Here is an 18,023-nt window from a genome sequence, read left to right as displayed (position 1 = left end):
TATTTTTACCACAGTTTTGATAAAAACATTGGGCAGTTCCTGTCTGCCTAGCTTGTGCATGCATTTGGATCCTTGTTAACATTTTCAGAGCACGCAGTAAATCATGTGACACTGTAAGGGTTTAAAATGTGCTCAAGCCCAGCAGTTCCCTAGGACATAATTGCCATCATACCTTAGGGAAATAAATTCTTAATAACCTTAAAAGCTGTTTGAATGTATCTGCAGGAAATATCTTTTCCCACAAGTCTTATTTACTTTCTGAACCATAGCTGCTCTGTTCCTTTTTGACTCCCAGCCAGGACGAAATGTCACCATCAAACGATGAAACAAAATGTAACAGCGTGCAGAGACATTGGTTTAAAAAAAAAAAAAAAGCCAAGCAGTAATGAATAACAGTCTGTTATTTAGAAATAAAAATACAAGTTCACATCCATCCTGTTCTCATTCTTTGGCATGAATGAGAGCCACCTGAGATAATTTGTGAAATAGATGGAGATGTCATGCTCAAATTACCCAGACGGTTCCTCCTTCATTCAGGAGCGGTGGGAGCTGTCTGGATGTCTTGCTCTAGTGTTTTTAAATTAATGAGCTGTTTCTCGTGAAGTGAAATTCGCTGTAGGTGTCTTTTGCTTGGTGTGAAACAGACAAATTTTCTTCCTTCTGCCACTTTAACGTTGTTAATTTCACATTTCTTAGAAGGGAATGCCAAGACTTGTGAAAAATCAGGGTAATTTAAAGTCATCACAGTCCCAGCCCTTCACAGGATAAGTGACTTCAGAAAGAGTATATACTGCGAATTATTTAAAATGATACACAGTTTATTACTGTGCCCCTCACCTTTGCAGAAACGCTTAAAACAACAGCAATATCAAGACATAGACACTAGATGGCGCCATGTGAGAGAAAGTTGCTGGTTTAAAACTTCAAAAGAAAGCTTAAATTTAAGCCCTGCGCCACCAACTTTGCTGGAGCCAGTGAATTTTGATCTGCACATTTTATAAATTGACTAAATATTTGCATTATTAAGATTACCGTTATCATTGATATGTAAAGCCTAAAGCCTGAAACTGTACTCAAAGATGGGTAATCTGCCTTGCACTCAGCGGGATAATGTTTAAGGTGGTTAATTAAAATCAGTTGTAATGTAATATTTTGTGATTTATTTATTTATTTATTTTTTAAACTAGGTTAAGTTGGCATACCCTTCAGGTATGAAACTTCTCCCGATCATTGTGCATTTCTCCATCTGATTCCGTTTTATGACTGAGACAAGTTGGTGTACAGTGAGACCGAGCAAGCACTCGTGATCTTGAGTGTGTCAATCTGCGGTGCGACGCACAGGGCGAAGAGGCGCGGCACGCTCTCAGCAGAGGTCCTGTGAGGACTGGAAGGATCACAAAAGCAGCACACCGACCGAGGCAGGGATGAAGAGATATCAGACACTTGGAAGCAGCTGAACCGGAGGATTTTTACCCAAAGAACACTCGGCTCTGTCCCACGGGCTGCCTCGGTTACTGGCTATCAGGGTGAGCGGGGTGGTCGCTGCCTGCATCTCTCTCTCTCTGTGTGTGTGTGTGTCTCTCCTCAGCGCACAGGCGCTCTGCACTCCAGTCTGCTGACACTCCGGGAGGACAGTCCGCACTACACCTCCGTGTCATTGGACTCTATGTGGATACAAAGCCCGGCCAACACAGATCCATGGGGATAGTTTAGAGGGAACTGCTGACTGCGACCTTTGCATGAAATCAGGTAAGTGTCGGTTTATTTGGAAAGGCACATTTTTGGACAGCTAGTTCCCTATTCTCCAACTTAAAACACCTCTTATCCAATACGTGACATTCTTGCTCGCTGTCGGCTTCAAATATAATGTCTTATTTCTCGAATTAGGCCTACATCAAGCCATATATTTACAATTTAGCTTACACATTCGTCTCAACAACCACAATCAGGCCCTTTAACTGCCTAATTCCTGCCGTCGTTCTAAATTACTACAGTCCCTAATGTTTTTACTCGTGCGCACTCATGTGAGAACAGTGTAGGATGAAATCATTTGTGTGTGGAGCTGAATTAATGAAGCCGTAAAATGACTGGGTTGTTAAATCCAGCATATGGCAGAAAGTCCCCAGATGAGCAGGGGACAGCAGTAAGAGCGGGGAGACAATTGGGCTCTTGTGTGTGTGCACGGTTTTATGATAATGAAAGTGGACCCCGTTGGCCAGGCCCGTCCTGAAACACAAAGATCATTCTCAACAAGTCCCGTACTGTGGGCGCCCGCTTGGTGCTGAGGCAGCGAGTGTATGTGACAGCACCATTATTCACCAAGATGCCTAAGTGCACTTGTATTGCACCGCATGGAAGAACTATCATAACAAGCTGACCCCTACGTAGGGGTATATATTGTGCAAACGCATTTTGTCTGGAAATGTTTATAATTTACCCTAAATGTATGAATCCGTCCACATTTGCTCAACTGTAAGTTTCTAAACAATAACACAAATGACACTCTTTGACTTTCCTCTCAATTGTGCACACACTGTTCCTAAACAGTACTCCTTACAGGATTATTCTCATTTAGCTGTTGCTTCCAAATATATTGGCTCTGGTATTTCAGTTTTCACTTGCAGTTTCATTTACATTTTGCAATAATCTGAGCATATTGTTTAGGCTCCTTAGTACAATAGAATCAATTAAAAAACATCTGAGAGTGGACCTTCTCATCGATTTAGGAAATCATCATCCTTGCTGCCTGGAGATGCTCATGAATCTTGCATGTTCACATCCGGAGAGAAATGGGGGCACAATTAGAGGATTGCACATTACTTAGAGTATAGATGTTTGGCTTGGATGCAGTGCGTTGTATGGCGGTTCTACTGAAGGAGCAGAACATGATTTAGATATGTGTTCTGAAAGGACAAAGGCGAGATCAATAAGAAACTGATTTTTCATCTGTGTGTAGTGAACGGGGCATCTGCTTGAGTGCAAACACTATTTATTTCTGGGAAGGGAGTAGGACATACAATTTGTCTGATATAAGAGGCACACGTATCTTTTAAAAACACTCTGGGGGGCAAAGAGGTGGGCCATCATGTATTGCTGATTCTCTGTCCAGCTGCAATTCCTTAATGCACTCTGAGAGTCAGAGATCTAATAAGAAGTGGAAGAACATCTTCAATAATGAAACCCCACCTGCATCTCTGCTGCAGAGTGAGGGCTGGGGCTGTGAGGCCTCATAAATAACAGAAGCCAGACCTGACACGTGCTGCTCCAACGTCTGGGAACTGCCAATAATCCCTCAGCAGGAGGGAGTAAAAAAAGGCACAATGCTTAGTTTTGCTTTGCAGTCATCAAGTAAATGTAGCTCAGCACAGCAGCTTTACTCTAATAAAGAGTTCTGCAGAGTGATATGAGGGGATATTCAATCACTTTTTACTCATAAGGAGAATACGGGAAAAGCATTCCTGTAGTGAAAGCAGCGCATGGGACAGCAAACAGCTTAAATTGCATGCAGATTTCAATATTATTCTATTGATTTTATCGCATCACAGACTTATCTTTGTCTTATTTTTTTCTGCTTTTCAGCAGTAATTTAATTGTAATACCTTGCAGTGTTTGAAGCTTAGAAGTATCATCGCCTTCTTTCAGGCTTTAATTTAGATGTTGTATCACAGGAGCATTTTTTCAATACATATCAATTTCCTCTCTAATACTTGAGATAAATCCCCTGTAGCAATTAACCTGCTTTTGAGTGATTAACCTGTGCTTGTCACTATCTAATAACTACAGACACTTGAGGCTGTACTCCTATTGTGATCATTATTATTCTCATGCTTTACCATGAGACACAAGAAAGCTATGGAACAACATTACATGAGTACTTGTTGATTTGTGATCTGGCGCCCTCCCTGCATATAAACAGCACAGAGAGCCTTTTTTGAATCTTCTTGTATTGCTATGAAGAGACCCTTTCTTCTCTAACACAATGTGACCCTCACTGCTGTTCTTTAAACAGACCCAGTGGCTGACAGAGCTTCGGGCTGTCCCTGCTATGAAAAGATAGCTCTGTGCTGAGCTCCAAAGATTGACCAGGCAAGCCTCATGACTCTCCTGTTGTGTCTCACAAAGAGTCTCATGAGCATGATTTATTTAGTCCAGAAGTTGCCGTCAAAGAGGACCTTTTATGCTGTCTTTACAGAGCACCTTAAGAAGTAATGATAGGTGTATTCTAAACACTCAAATCCAGTAAGTCCTGTATGTCGTGCGAATAAGCTAAAAGACTGCCTTCATGAAAGTAATCCGCTCTGCCCTACAGAACACTAAATGGAGGTTTTTCTTTCAATTGGCCATCTGCATCTATGTGTGTGTGTGTTTGTATGCGACAGAGAAGGAGAGAAGCTTTTTATCCCCCCTTCAGCTGCCTAGCGCGTGAAATATTTAACAGGGACCGCACTATTTTTGGGTTTGTGCTCAGTTTGTTTTGAAGCTTATGTAATCCGTAGTTTCAGCTCAACGCGCGGTAATGTTTTATGTCAAATAATACACCATTGAGTCAGCCAACTTAAGCGTAGTGATGCTGCAAGCAGTATAATCCTGCAGACGAACTGTGCGAAACTATAAAGGACATTGCACAGCTGAGAATTATGATGAGGATTCCTGCACCATCTGTGCACTGATGGATTTTCCATGTTTAATGCAGCGTCTTGTACCTCAAGGAAGCGGGGGCCACTCCAGATCGTCTCAGGTTCCTTGTTTCTGCGAGATATTGATCAACTTGTCTCTCTTCCCTCCAACTGTCTCCATCTCTGCTTGTTTTCTTCCTCAGTTTGTCTCCCATCTCGCTCACTTTCTCCTCCCTCTACTCTCCTCTCCTGTGAGGTGTCAGATTCTCTGACTCATGCCCTGGTGTGGAGGATGGGAGGAAAGCAGGGATGAAAGAGAAGAGAGAAAAGTCATTTTGCAGATAGAGGGAGTGACCTTCATCCAGTAAGAAGGATGGGATAAAAGCTGGAGTTAATACCCTGCCAAAGTGTATTCTCCACCATGCCAAAAAGCCATTCAAAATGATATATGGTCCTAGTAGGAGCTCTCTGATAATAAGAGACACGCCATTGTAAGGAGAGGCAAGGCAAATGATTAGAAAATTTCAATGTTGTATCCAGAAGGATAAACACTCGGGGACAGCATATGAAATATGCTGAAGATTTTTGTTTGAAACCAGATTTTTATTTATTTGTTTATTTTTTGTTGGGGGATTTGACAGTTAAATGACAGTTGTACAATATGTATGCCTGGGCCCCACTGTCCCTATGCTAACTAAAGCCAGTGTAAATACAGGCTCAGACAGTGGCACGCTGTGCCTGGGTCCAACAGCCACATGGCATATATGCATATATATAACAATTGACAGCCCACAAACATCTCCTTATAAGGTCATTATCTGCATGTTTGTGTTGTTGTTGTTTTTTTCCCCCCACTGGCAATAATGAGAAGAAGGGAGGGATTGGGGTTTACCTAATGAGGGGATGTGTTTCTTTGTAAAAAAACAACTGCATCTAGAACTGATCAATCGCAGAGTGGCCACATTCCTTCAAGGGTATATGCTTATTAATCCCCATTGAGCCAGAACTAAATAAATACTGCTCCACCCTGACAGTGAGAGAAACTGATGGCATTTTATAGACTCCCGTGCTAGTATGTCAATTACACTGCTGTTCATTAGCTGCCGGGTTCCCTTGTAAGTATGCAGATTCTGCCACAGAAAGCTGTCTGTGTCTAAGCTGTATAGACAAACTGACATGACTGTAAGTTGCAATGACAAGAAGAAGCCTTGACAGTAACGATTCCTGCCACTTTTAAAATGCAGCCGTTTCCAATATCAGTGATGTAAATAAACAGTGGCTCTACAGCTTGTGTGAATAAGATTATTGTGTGTATAAATGGCTACAAATGTATTACCCCGCACCACCACCCAGCTGACAAACCCACAAAGTTTCAGAAGGCGTGTTATCGCAGGATTTTCAATTAGGCGCGTTCATTGTGAAGACAGCTTTTCAGCGGCTTTGTTTATAAAATCAGAAATCTTGTAGTTTTACTGAATGTTTTAAAAACACACTGCCCTGGGGTAATCTTATCAGCGTCAGCCCACATTTAGGCGCGGTGGCCGTAGTGAATGTGACCGCTGGCCGTTCTCTCTGCTGCAGGAGCAGCCGACAGCTCGGGGGCCTGATAACCCTCTCTGGAGCCCTGCGGTTGACAGGCGACTTGAACTGCAGGCTTACACGGTTATGCTTTAACGCTAGATGAAGCGGTGGGCTGATAGCAGAGGACAGTCCCCTCTGTGCCAAGGGCTGACCCCTCCCATTATATGTGACAGAGCTGAGACAGACATGCCGAGAGATGAAACACTACTCTTTAATTTCAAGCCTCTCCTATTTCACAACTAAAGCCCTCTTCTCCTCTCTCTTTTTTTGCCTCTCGACCCTGGAGAGGTTATGGAAGTGCAGCTGTATTGGTGTAACCGTTTAATTCTTCAATCGAGTGCTCATTATTCTTGCAATATATGTTGCTGAACTATACTGAAAGGGATTTACTGTCAATTTATTGTAGTTTTTCTTCTTTTTTTTTCTTCATAATCTAACGTGGGTGATGCAAAATGTTTCTTTGGTCTGATCAGGATTTAGCAGCTCCTCACTGAAGACTAGAAGAAAGTTTTTCTTGAGTCACCACACAACGCTGTAGCGCTAAAGCAGAGGTTTAAACTTTAATGATGTTTTTACTATTAGCTGCAGCTTAAAGAGAATTTGAAAGCATTCATGAGATGGTACGCTTTATTTGTACAAAGGCAAAAATTTCACTTAAAAATTCCACAGTCACATAGATGTGTTGACATCACTGTGGCGCTGCTCAAAAAGCGGTACAAGTGCTGCATCTTGGAATGACCATTTGCTGTGATGTGGTTAAAGCTAATCCAAGCAAGCTCTTCCACTTTGAAAATTTCAATTACAAGGAATAGAGTTTATTTGATCAAGAGGCCTTTGCATCATTTCTATTCAGTATGCAGTCATTAGCTATGTTAGTGCTTTCACACACCCTCTCCTCTGCTGTAAGTAATCAGATTTACAGACAGACGCTTAAAATGGCCGAACGTTTGTTTAGACGTAAGTCGAGCAGACGTGTGCATTTCATGTAAGTTTGGAGACCGACTAACCAGTAGCAAAGAGGAGCCTGGAGATTTATTGCTTTTGTCTGTTGTATTTTTTCATCATTGTCTGAGGAGATGACGCTTTCATTGTGTCACCCCGTGTACTCAAACATCGCAGCAGTTTGAGTTTGTCGTGACAGATGGGTGTATAAAGTCTTCCTGTGGAAGTTCTGAGTAGATCAAAGCCTGTCCGCTGTTGTGCTTCCACTGGACACTGTCTGTATGTGTGTGTCTTGTGTGGATTGTTGACTCCTTTCATCCCAGCAGCTGTGTGTGTGTCTTGTTTTGAGTTTTGTTTTGGGGCACATAGGCATATGAATGTTGGGGTGGGGGGGTATACATATGTGTAAATGGTCTTTCACCTCTTGGTACTCTCACTGTGCGTGTGTACACACATTGACACCCTCCCACTTACTGCTCCATATGTGCCCACCCGAGGGACACCCTGTCCTCTTCGCCTATGCGTGTTGATGGAGCAGACACACAATACCCCCGGTCCCACATATGGAGAGGCGGGGGCATACCCTGTTTCTGTTGTTCACCATGGAGACCAGGCACGTCCTTCTTCATTTCCTTCTTCATTTTGGGGCGATCGTGGCTCAAGAGTTGGGAGTTCGCCTTGTAATCAGAAGGTTGCCGGTTCGAGCCCCGGCTTGGACAGTCTCGGTCGTTGTGTCCTTGGGCAAGACACTTCACCCGTTGCCTACTGGTGGTGGTCAGAGGGCCCGGTGGCGCCAGTGTCTGGCAGCCTCGCCTCTGTCAGTGCGCCCCAGGGTGGCTGTGGCTACAATGTAGCTTGCCATCACCAGTGTGTGAATGTGTGTGTGAATGGGTGGATGACTGGATATGTAAAGCGCTTTGGGGTCCTTAGGGACTAGTAAAAGCGCTATATAAATACAGGCCATTTACCATTTACCATTTACCATTTCCTCTAAGCCAGCCCAGAATCGCCTATTTGCCAGGATTGTGTGAGGGATACGGTTGTCTCAGAACAGGTGCCCAGTCCTCCAAACAAGCCCGCTGTAAAACATTCTTTTCATCTTGACAGACTCTCTGTAGTGGAAGCACCTGAAAATCTGGCAAGGAAAAGAAAAAAAACTGTGGTTGCTGTCAGGGGATGTATGCCGATTGCTTTTATCCATGGTATCTTTGAGGTTATGGACGGTTGACAAAAAAACACCAACTCTGGATTCTTGCTCGATTTAACTTTAAGGATAATTTTACATTGTTACATCTTTTTAATAACAAGCGTGGTGTTGGGATTTTCTGTCGATTTTTTATTCGTTGTCATGTTGTCTGTGCTATATGTTCTCAGTTAATGACTGTGGGAAAGATTTACAAGTATTTTGAAGACACCAACTTTCATAAAGACAACAAGGCTAAAATTGTTCCTTTGAGCAAAAAACTTCAACTTAATCTTACATATTGATAGTGAAAATACTGAAAGGATGCAGATTGTCCTACTTAAATGATCTACTTTAGCCATAGACTGTATATAAATGGTGGAATAGGCCACAAAACATCAACGATTAGTAAATTCTATTTAAGTGGTTTTGAGCTGAGCATTAGTAATTTGTCAGTCACAAGAAGCGACCACTCTAAAACATAATCTGCTTTGCCACTGCTGTTTTTTTACACTAATGGAAACAGTTATTTGACCATTTTGTTGTATTCACTAATTTGAACCTAGCTAATAACATGAATAACTTAGCAAAATTAGCAACTGACAGTCATAAATTCATCAGGAATACCGAGGTGAAATATAAAGGGTCATTTTCCATTGACTTCCATTCAAACGTAACTAATTTTTTAAAACCAGAGGAGGTTTAATACGCTTCCACATTGGCCTCCATTTTGGGGCTCGTCAGCTCTGTTCTTCTCGTGTGAATTTAGCATGCTGACATGATCATTTGCATTAATCCAAAAGGACAGCTAAGGCTAATGAGAATGTGATTAGTTTAAGTATTTTTCACACAAATGTCCATAGAATCACAAATGTTAATGCAAAAGCTCCATCCAACAGTTCAGCAGTATAGCGATACTAGTAAGCAAAAAGTGACAGAGACACAAGCGAGAAGGAAAGTCTGTATCTGTGCAAAAATGATTTCAGTAAAATCCATAAAAGTCAGCCTAGTGATGTCGTAAAAACAAGTTAGAATAACCAAAATTAGGAGAATACATGACCACTAGAATTATTTGTTGAGATATTTTGGTGTAGGCATTGCCTTCCCAAAGCCAAGCTGCTAGCAAGGCTAAAATTATCTCTTCTTATGCCCCCAACATCTTTTCTTTCCCCTCAACCGATACGGCAGATGGCTGCCCCTTCCTGAGCCCAGTTCTGCTGGAGGTTTCTTCCTGGCAAATAGGAGTTTTCCCTTCCCACTGTTGCCAAGTGCTTGCTGATAAGGGTTTGGGGTTCTTACCTTTAATATTGGAAAGTCTTTATCTTACAGTGTAAAGTGCCCTGAGGTGACTGTTGCTGTGAATTGGTGCTGTATAGATACAATTGAATTGAATCAGTTATTACCCAAACTGCTTTTTGTAAACATCCAGATGAACTAATAAAGTGGTGACCTTTGCTATTACATACTCGGTCAGTTTAGCATAGCAGCCCCCAAATCACAACCCCCCCCCCCCCCCCCCCCCCCCAAAAAAAAAATTATTTGAACCTGGCTACTTAGTCAACAGTAACCAAGGACTCTTATGGTCATTTGTTTTCAGTCTTTGTGTTACAAAGTCATGCCTAATCCGGTGTATATAAGGCTGGATAAAAGCAGTGACTCATAACTGAAGCTCTTTCATGCTTTATGCAGTCAAGCAGAGCAAGACCCAGGTCACAATATAAGTGACATAGGAGCAGAACAGTAGGTGGACTCTTCACCTTTCTTTCCTAGTCTGACTGCAGTTTGGCAGCCTAGTGCTGCAGTCTGCACTTTGCTAATTCCGTGTTCTCTGTTACCAGGTCTAATTTAGAACAGAGGGGCTCTGTTCATCCTGCAACAGTGCTGCTTGGGATTCTGGAAATGAAGAGTTCAGAGACTCACCGCCCTCACACAGACACAGAGCACATGCCTTGTTATCAACCCACAGAGATGCACATAATGATCCCTCTAACCATTAACTCCTAATGCAATAAGTGCTAACATTTTAGCCATGCCCCTCAGTGCCTAAAGATAATGAAGTTAGCCTACGGGTTGCATAAATGTGCTCTGTGATAACACATGTGTTCAGGATGCATCGATCAACTTTAAAGTCATGATTACTTAGCCTTAAATCTGTAGCTGATGGCAAGTAAAATGCTCCAGTTTTTGTTTATCTCCAGCCCCTTTGGCTCTGTTTGATATTTATGGAAATTGTATGTAGATGAGCTCCTAACTGATAGCTTTGTAAGTCAATCCAATGAGCATCACTTTCAAAAAAAAGCAGATGAAGGCTGATTGATTTGATGCAACTGAATCCAGCACAAAGGCACTCCGCTCCACTTCCTGCCACATTTTGATGGGCTAGCATGTTAGACGTGCCATGGCCACGGTGGGAATATAAAGCTCACAGAGACAGTCAACCTCTGCGACATCTTAAGAAGGTTGTGTGCAAGTATTTGAACATGTCTTTGCAGGCATCCAGTGCATTAATAAATCAAACAAACAGCGATGTCCTTGCACGTTAAGTAAAAGCAATAAACCTGCCTACAACAAGTCACTGCGGAATAGGATCTACTCTAAAATAACAGCCATTTATTAAACATGATCTCCTCTTATAGCTCACCAAATGTATAGACAGAATGTAGATTTATAAACGCACACACATAAGTCAGGCATTGTCAGAAGGACTGCAGCAGTAGGCTGGTATGCATTAGCACTGTAGGCTGGTTGGAATGTGTTTGGCAGACAAGTGGCCTTGATGAGTCAAAGGGGAGACGTTAATTACTAGCTGCAAAAACGTAGCTGTTGTTGTTTTCGCCCTCTGAGTGCATGTGTGTCATGGTTCAAAAATGTAGTCCCCAAGACACTGAAGAACCACCATAAAGCTGCTGGACAGGCGTTTGTCTGCCTGTTTGTGGACAAATGTTGTCACAGCTTCAGAACTACTTAAGATACAGTAGCAAAAGTTTAATTTCAACTTTTTTAACCCTTTGGAGTCAATGAACATGCTTGACTCCAAAGATGCAGCAGTCTCAGAGAGTCTCCGTTTCAACTTGTATTGAAAGTGCAGAGTTTAAACTATATTCCAGTTTAATCCCAACAGTTCAGTTATGTGGATTTTATTGACGGTTTGATACGTTTAAGAAAATAGGTTGAAGCCAACAAATTAATCATGCTTATATTTTTCTATGCTGTGTGGATACATTTTACTGTAAATGTCACAGAAGGGTTTTAGATTGTATATGATGTCATACTGGTACCTTTAAACTATGTAAAATAATACCTAAAAAAGCTCAAATGTTCTGAATTACATTTAGTGTTACACTTTAGATCACCTCAGTAGATATTTTAGGATTCAGGTGTTTGTTTTTCTTTGATATTGCAAAGCACCATTTTGCTAGCAATGGTTGATACTGACATGCCAAAGTGCAGGGTTAGGGTTATGATGGCGTAGACCTTAGATGGTTAGCTATCAGTCATATGAAAGTGCATACTGCTAAATTATTATTAAATTATATAAAACTCTCAAACATCATTATTTATAAATTTATGCATTGCTTTTTTCTTCATTTGTTTTTCAAAACTTAGTTGAGCTAATGGGTCCATGTAGCCTCCCCTGGGCTGTTTTAGAGGCAATGCTCACTCAGTTAAACTTAGTTATTTAAACACTTAACAATTGTTTGCCTCCTTGCAATAAAGAAAGATAACAAAAGCAAAATAGAAAACAACAGATTTACAGTGCATGGAAATTAAGGTGTCTATATAAAGTACAAGTTGTTTACACCTAAGCAATAATCAGTGAAGAAAAGAAAACACTCTGTAATATATATATTCTTAAGTGAAACATAAACAGAGTATCTCACCTTCTTCATTTCAGAGCAGGTCATGACTTCATTGATCCACTGAATGGGGACAGGCAGCCTTCCATCTCATTCGAGTTAAGCACTGGGCTAAAAGTGCATTACATCCCAAATCATTTGATCTGCGTGACACAGCAGTTGTTGCCATACAAGTGTTAGGATCACTGTTGTTGTGTAGCTCAAAGACTGAAGTCTAAATATTTTTTTAAATGAAATTAGATTACCTTAACTTATGGCCCATTGTTGCTTGTGATTGGTGTCATCTTGGATGACTTGAATTACAGATTCAGAACTTTTTTTGGCAGTTAATACTCAGAGAAACTAGTGAAGTTGGCATGTAAATGTAGCTAATAATGAGATCCCAAGCGGCATTGTTTTCAGGCATCTTTTATCTTAGTTAGTATTGCATGGTTAATGTGTTGGATTTTGTCTTACAGGTTTAAAAAATGAACTTTAAGGTTTTTGGTTTGATCTTTAGCAACTGTCTACAGGACTGCTTTAAAGGGACATTTGAATTTTTCATAGCAAATTTTATACTTTTCAAATAAAGAGTCAAAGGAGATAATTTTGTTATTCTTAATGACATTCTTAAAGAAAATGATAACAATTTCTGAACCACAGAATAAATGCTCACTCTGCCGCTGAAAAGGTTTTCTACTGTAGGGTCAAAGGTATCGAATTTTTTTAGTCCACTGGACCAAAGAAGTAGTTATATAATTTCTAAGGAAGATAGGAGCACAGATATATTGATATGGGTGAAATTGGTAAGCACAAATGTAGCTCTATAGTAGATCACAGAATAGAGAAAATAATATTTACACTTTGGAAATATCATGTAGGAATAGTGTTTTTAAAAAACTCTTTATTATAAATTTGAGCTTTAATTGTTATGTGCTATGAAGCCCCACAAAGAATCATTTGATGCAGCTGGTTGTGGTTTAAGCCTACTTTATTATCCAAGGGGTCGATTGTTGCTATTACCGTCTGTTGGTTATTGCTTCCATTTGCCACCATCACCAAGCTTGTTTTTGGGAGTTTCTGCTCAGCAATACTCGCTGTTTTGCAGGATGCTTGGGAAGCATTGTTTTTATGTATTTTTTCTGTAGAGATTAGGGGAAGATGGTGATATGTTAATTAAGCTAACTCTACTCCTTCACAGAGGAGGCAGACACATTGTAAAACAGAGAGTAAAGCAGAGCAGTAAAACCCTAGTGAAGACTCTCAAGACTCTCTGAGCTGAGATAAAACAAGTGCACTTAAGTTGGGTGATATATAAATACATTAATTAAAATTTTCTCTGTTATCAGTTTTTATGGGGTCTGAGTTGACTGAATGCTTTGAACTGTGCTCCACCTTTCCGCCTTTATTACCACTTTTCTCTTAAAACAAAACAAAACAAAACACAGGGATGGTTTAACAGCAGGGCTCCTGGTTTCAAATGGCGCTCACTGCAGAGCCAAATGGGTCTGTGTGGTTAGAGTTAGGGTGGGGATGGGGCTTGAGCCAGTGTCATGTGCAGTGAGCAGCCTCTCGCTGAAGTAGCCTCTTTATAAATGTGACTTCACTATTTGCTAAGAGATCATTATTTTACTAATTCATATCTACATAGCAAAGAGCCATGTGCTGTTGTATCAATATTCATAATCTCATTTATTGAACCTTTAAGAATACTGCAGTAACAATAATGACATCAGCCTCAGCTGTAGCTTGGGATTAGTGCTAATTAGTATATAGCCTGCTAACACATCAATCTAAGATGATTAACTTGGAAACATTAAAGCCTGCCATTTTGCTCTTGACGATGCTCACTAGTTGACATTAGCTTTTAGCCAAAGCGTTATTATTCTAATCAACAAGGATAAAATAAAATAAAATGATCCAATTTCTTCTTGCTGTGATATTGTGATCAACATTTTTCACAAATGTTCAACATTTATACACCAATTATTAATTTATTGATTGGTACGTGATGCCAACCTTAGCTAGTTAGTTTAGACTAAAAAAATATTGTTGCTCACTTTGTTAAAAAATTGGAAACTGGAAAGTTCTAAAACTAATAAGAAACAGTTTTATTTAGATGCAGCAATCCACATCTTTCACCCTTGTACATGCACTTCTGCTCTCCATGCTGACAAATGTAAGGCAATATAAAAAAAAAAAATAACAAGAGGAAGCAAAAATGACTCAGTGAACTAATTATGCACGTCATGCTAAGACTGTAAGCATCCAGGTGACTCAGGCATTAATCATCATTCGGTTTGTCAAATAACTGGCATGCACAAAGCTGCTGCCACAATGTCATCCTGGGATGACTACAGATGCATCTAATTTGCTGTCTGTGTATAAATTCTGCTCCGCTTCGTCATAACACTTTTTTTTCCCTCCATCCGAGTGTGATGGAGCAGATAAAATCAGATCCCCAAAGAAGCCCCAAACATTTTCCATTTTATGAATTTGATTAACTTTGCATGAATCTCCTGCTACACTCTTTTTTTTTTTTTTTCTTTGTTACATCCAATTTTAAAAGTCACTCAGCTTGCTGTGAGAGAAACTGCTTGTCAGGTAATGAAGACACAGTTAGTCATCGATGGCCACCCACAGTCTCTTCCAATCCCAAAGCTATGATGAGATGCAGCATCGCTGACACTGCTGGTGCTCCTGGTCAATACCCTGCATGCACAGTGGTGTTCATTAGGACTTTGTTATGAATTTCGCCATCGATATTACATCGACTTGAACTAATGAACAACTTTCTCACCGAGATGCTCACAATTACATTCTGCCTGCCTGAAAGCTCTTCCGTGTCACAAATGTGTTTGATTTCCGCTTTGATTTGTCCTCATTTATCTGAATTTTTTTGATCTTCCAGAATTATCGTTTAGTAAACAATAGAGTTAGATACAGCACAAGCATCCAATTTCCCAGAAATGAATGAGAACACCATTAGTTATAATAGTGCCACATAGTGCTCAGTGAATGATGTTGCTGAATTAATTTTTCTCTTCAAGTATTTATAATGTTTGTTCAGAAATCCATGAGCTAGAAACAATAGTGTATGCATGAGCATATGTGTGGTAGGGAGGAAATGTTACAGACACAAAAATAATTAAGAATCATATTTTCTGAATTCTGTTCTCTCCCAGAGCAGCACTGAACGATCTCGGACAACCACAGAACGAGTGCTGGCCTTCGCTTGACTGTGTGACCAGCGAATGAGCCTTGTTCATGCGTCTCCCTGAGTGCCACTCCCACATCACCATGAACTGTGAGCAGGACTTTGGCGACGGGGGCTTGGGAGTGACCCTCACACTACGACTGCTCATGCATGGAAAGGTTGTTTATGAATGAATGCACGCATGCTTCAGCACTCAAGGCATTTTCAAGCACAAGATTTGTCACAGCCTCACACATCACAGTCATGTGAAAAATAAAAAGCTTTCACGGGATTATGTGATAGGCAGGCCTGCGAAAAACTAAGCACACCCTCACTGTTTCCACCGGAATTAAGAGGGCAAACAGCAGCCAGGCACTGATAATCAAATGCATTTGATTAATTGATTATGACAAAGAGTGAGCACCTCTGTAAAAGCACAAGTTCTGGCAGCTTGCTGGCCTCCAGGATTCAGCTGCGTGTTAACACAATACCACAGTCTTTACAGGAGTGGGCATCCCAGCAAATTCACCCTAAAGTCAGACCGTGCGATGCTTAGAGAAACTCCAAGCCACATGTGTCAAGAACCAAACAAAGCCTATGAGCACAAACATGATGAACGGGTCCTGCAGTCACAGGAACTGGCCATCTCGGAGTCACTGACAGTCAAGATGGTTTCAAAGAGTGAAACAGAGGCCGTCAAAGCTTGGCCAAAAAAGGGTCACAACCAAATGGCTGTAAAAAAAATCAAGGTGTTTCAATGAAAATAATGGCAAAAATCCTAAACAAATAAAGTCACACAGAAAACGATTATTTTAAGTTATTGCTGCTAAAGGTGATTCTACAAGGTACTGAATGATGGGGTGTACTTAGTTTTTCACAGGTGCACAGAGTCCTGTGAAAATGTTTTTTTTTTTTTTCATAATCATACATGCTAAAAATAAACAGTTACTATGAGGGTGATCAGTTTTTGCTTTTTCCCTGGTTTCTATTTATGCTCTATCATCTTCATCCCTTTGCATTCAGGAGGTTGGCAGCATCATAGGAAAGGTGAGAATTCCTATTTTTAATTCTACTCGTAAACATATCTGCATATATAAAGGGAATAATCATTAAAAAAACAGTGATTTAAAATATATGGGTGATGTTTTGCTCTTATATAACTCAGTAGCCATTTTCCATCATTCAAAGCATCTGCAGAATAATTTCCCTCTGCCTTGATTTTGTTTTGAATCACCAGAACACAAAGCTCTGTAACAAAGACTTGCTGTTCTGAATATTCCCATCCTAAATGTAATTGTCTTCAACCAACCCTCTTAAGACCTCCCCCACCTTTCACAAAGCGCCATAGTAATCCATCAAACAAAAACATTAGAGCACCGACTGCAAGCCTCCTGTTGAAACTGAGCTCCAAAGACATACTGCATTACAGTTGGCCCCTTGTGGGCACTTTTAGTGTCTGCTAGGAAATGCCTATTGAGACTGTGTTGCTTCAGTAGCCCCTACTATCGAGCCTTCTGCACCTACAAAAGGCATCACAATGGATGAAAGAAGAAAAATAGAGGAATATAGAAAACTGTGAAGTGCTGGAAAGAATGATTTTGCAATGGATGTGGACAACAGAAAATGTAAAAAAGGAAGCGGGTGAAAGCATTTGAATATGGGGCATACTGTGCAGCTCGACAGAGTCTGAAGTACTCGAGCTAATAAGTTGTCTAAATAATAACTGCTCCACCCTCCAGCCTTTTTTCCCCTTCCTATCTCTTTGGGAAAACCTCTCATCCTTTCCCCATCAATAGAACACCAGCAGCACAGTCACAATAGACTCCAAGTAATACGTTTCCCGAGATCATAAACAACAGTGTTTGCCGAGGTGTGAGATGACATTGCTTTTGGTACTGGTGAAAGAAAGTGGTCGTCAGTTGCTGCACGAAAGTGTGAACAGAGGTATGACAGGTTGGATGAAGTTGAGCCAAAATAAAATAGCAGAGGGGAGACGAAGCAATCAAAAAATCAGCGGAGGATGTGCTGCAGTGTGACACAAGTCTGACAAAATGTTATTGTCGCTGGCAGGAGCTCTTCACACGCGCTGCGAGCACAGCCGTTACAGCAGGTGTACATTTCCTTCATATGCTCAGATGCTGTATATTTGATATGTTTTTGCAAAGTTAGTGCAAATGACAACATCGCTGCATACACTGCAGACTGAAGCCTTATCGATGCTTTTTTTTTTTTCTGAGCAATTTCCATCTAACGTGGTTAGAAATGGCAGATTTTGCCTAACAATGTGTTGTAACTGTTTGGTGAACTGAAGCACATTTGCATCTGTTTAAAGCTGTCCTTCGTTTTATCTTTTTTCAGAAAGGAGAGACTGTGAAACGAATACGGGAAGAGGTACAGTGTCCATGATTTCGATCACCATTCCGACACCATTCAATAGAATTGTTTAGCATTCTGCTGTGTTAATTATTATGTTTTTGTGTCATTTGAGACTAGTGAATGCAGCTTCTCTGATGTGACTAGCTGTTACCGTGCACCACTTTGTCCCTATCTTTTACATCAAGACATGAAGTCACTAGATCTCTGTTATTTTAGGCCCTCAGTATGTTCATCTCCAGAGAAAACATAATTTAATCTCAAGAGGCCGTCTAATACTGGTCAGGCTTTCTGGC

General features: G+C 40.7%; 1 protein-coding gene across 2 annotated transcripts in view; it reads left to right on the top strand.

Moving 5' to 3' along the window:
• The first annotated feature begins 1,307 nt into the window (after positions 1 to 1,307).
• Positions 1,308 to 18,023, top strand: part of LOC146645511 (poly(rC)-binding protein 4-like) — a 34,881-nt gene continuing 18,165 nt past the window's right edge. The window contains exons 1-4 of one of the 2 annotated variants that reach the window (XM_085393468.1): positions 1,308 to 1,749; positions 15,349 to 15,533; positions 16,378 to 16,401; positions 17,713 to 17,745. In XM_085393468.1, coding sequence (XP_085249594.1) covers positions 15,426 to 15,533; positions 16,378 to 16,401; positions 17,713 to 17,745 — 165 coding nt within the window. In that variant the 5' untranslated portion in view covers positions 1,308 to 1,749; positions 15,349 to 15,425. Of the gene's footprint in view, positions 1,750 to 15,343; positions 15,534 to 16,377; positions 16,402 to 17,712; positions 17,746 to 18,023 lie in introns of both variants that reach the window. The other variant, XM_085393467.1, reaches the window with a different exon arrangement.

The sequence above is a fragment of the Rhamphochromis longiceps genome, linkage group LG20 (genome assembly GCF_057381845.1).
Source record: "Rhamphochromis longiceps isolate RC_006_pf linkage group LG20, R_longiceps_female_GT1.1, whole genome shotgun sequence".
NCBI lineage: Eukaryota > Metazoa > Chordata > Actinopteri > Cichliformes > Cichlidae > Rhamphochromis > Rhamphochromis longiceps.
The sequence above is the reverse complement of the archived record's forward strand: the minus strand, read 5'-3'. Positions and strand labels throughout refer to the sequence as shown.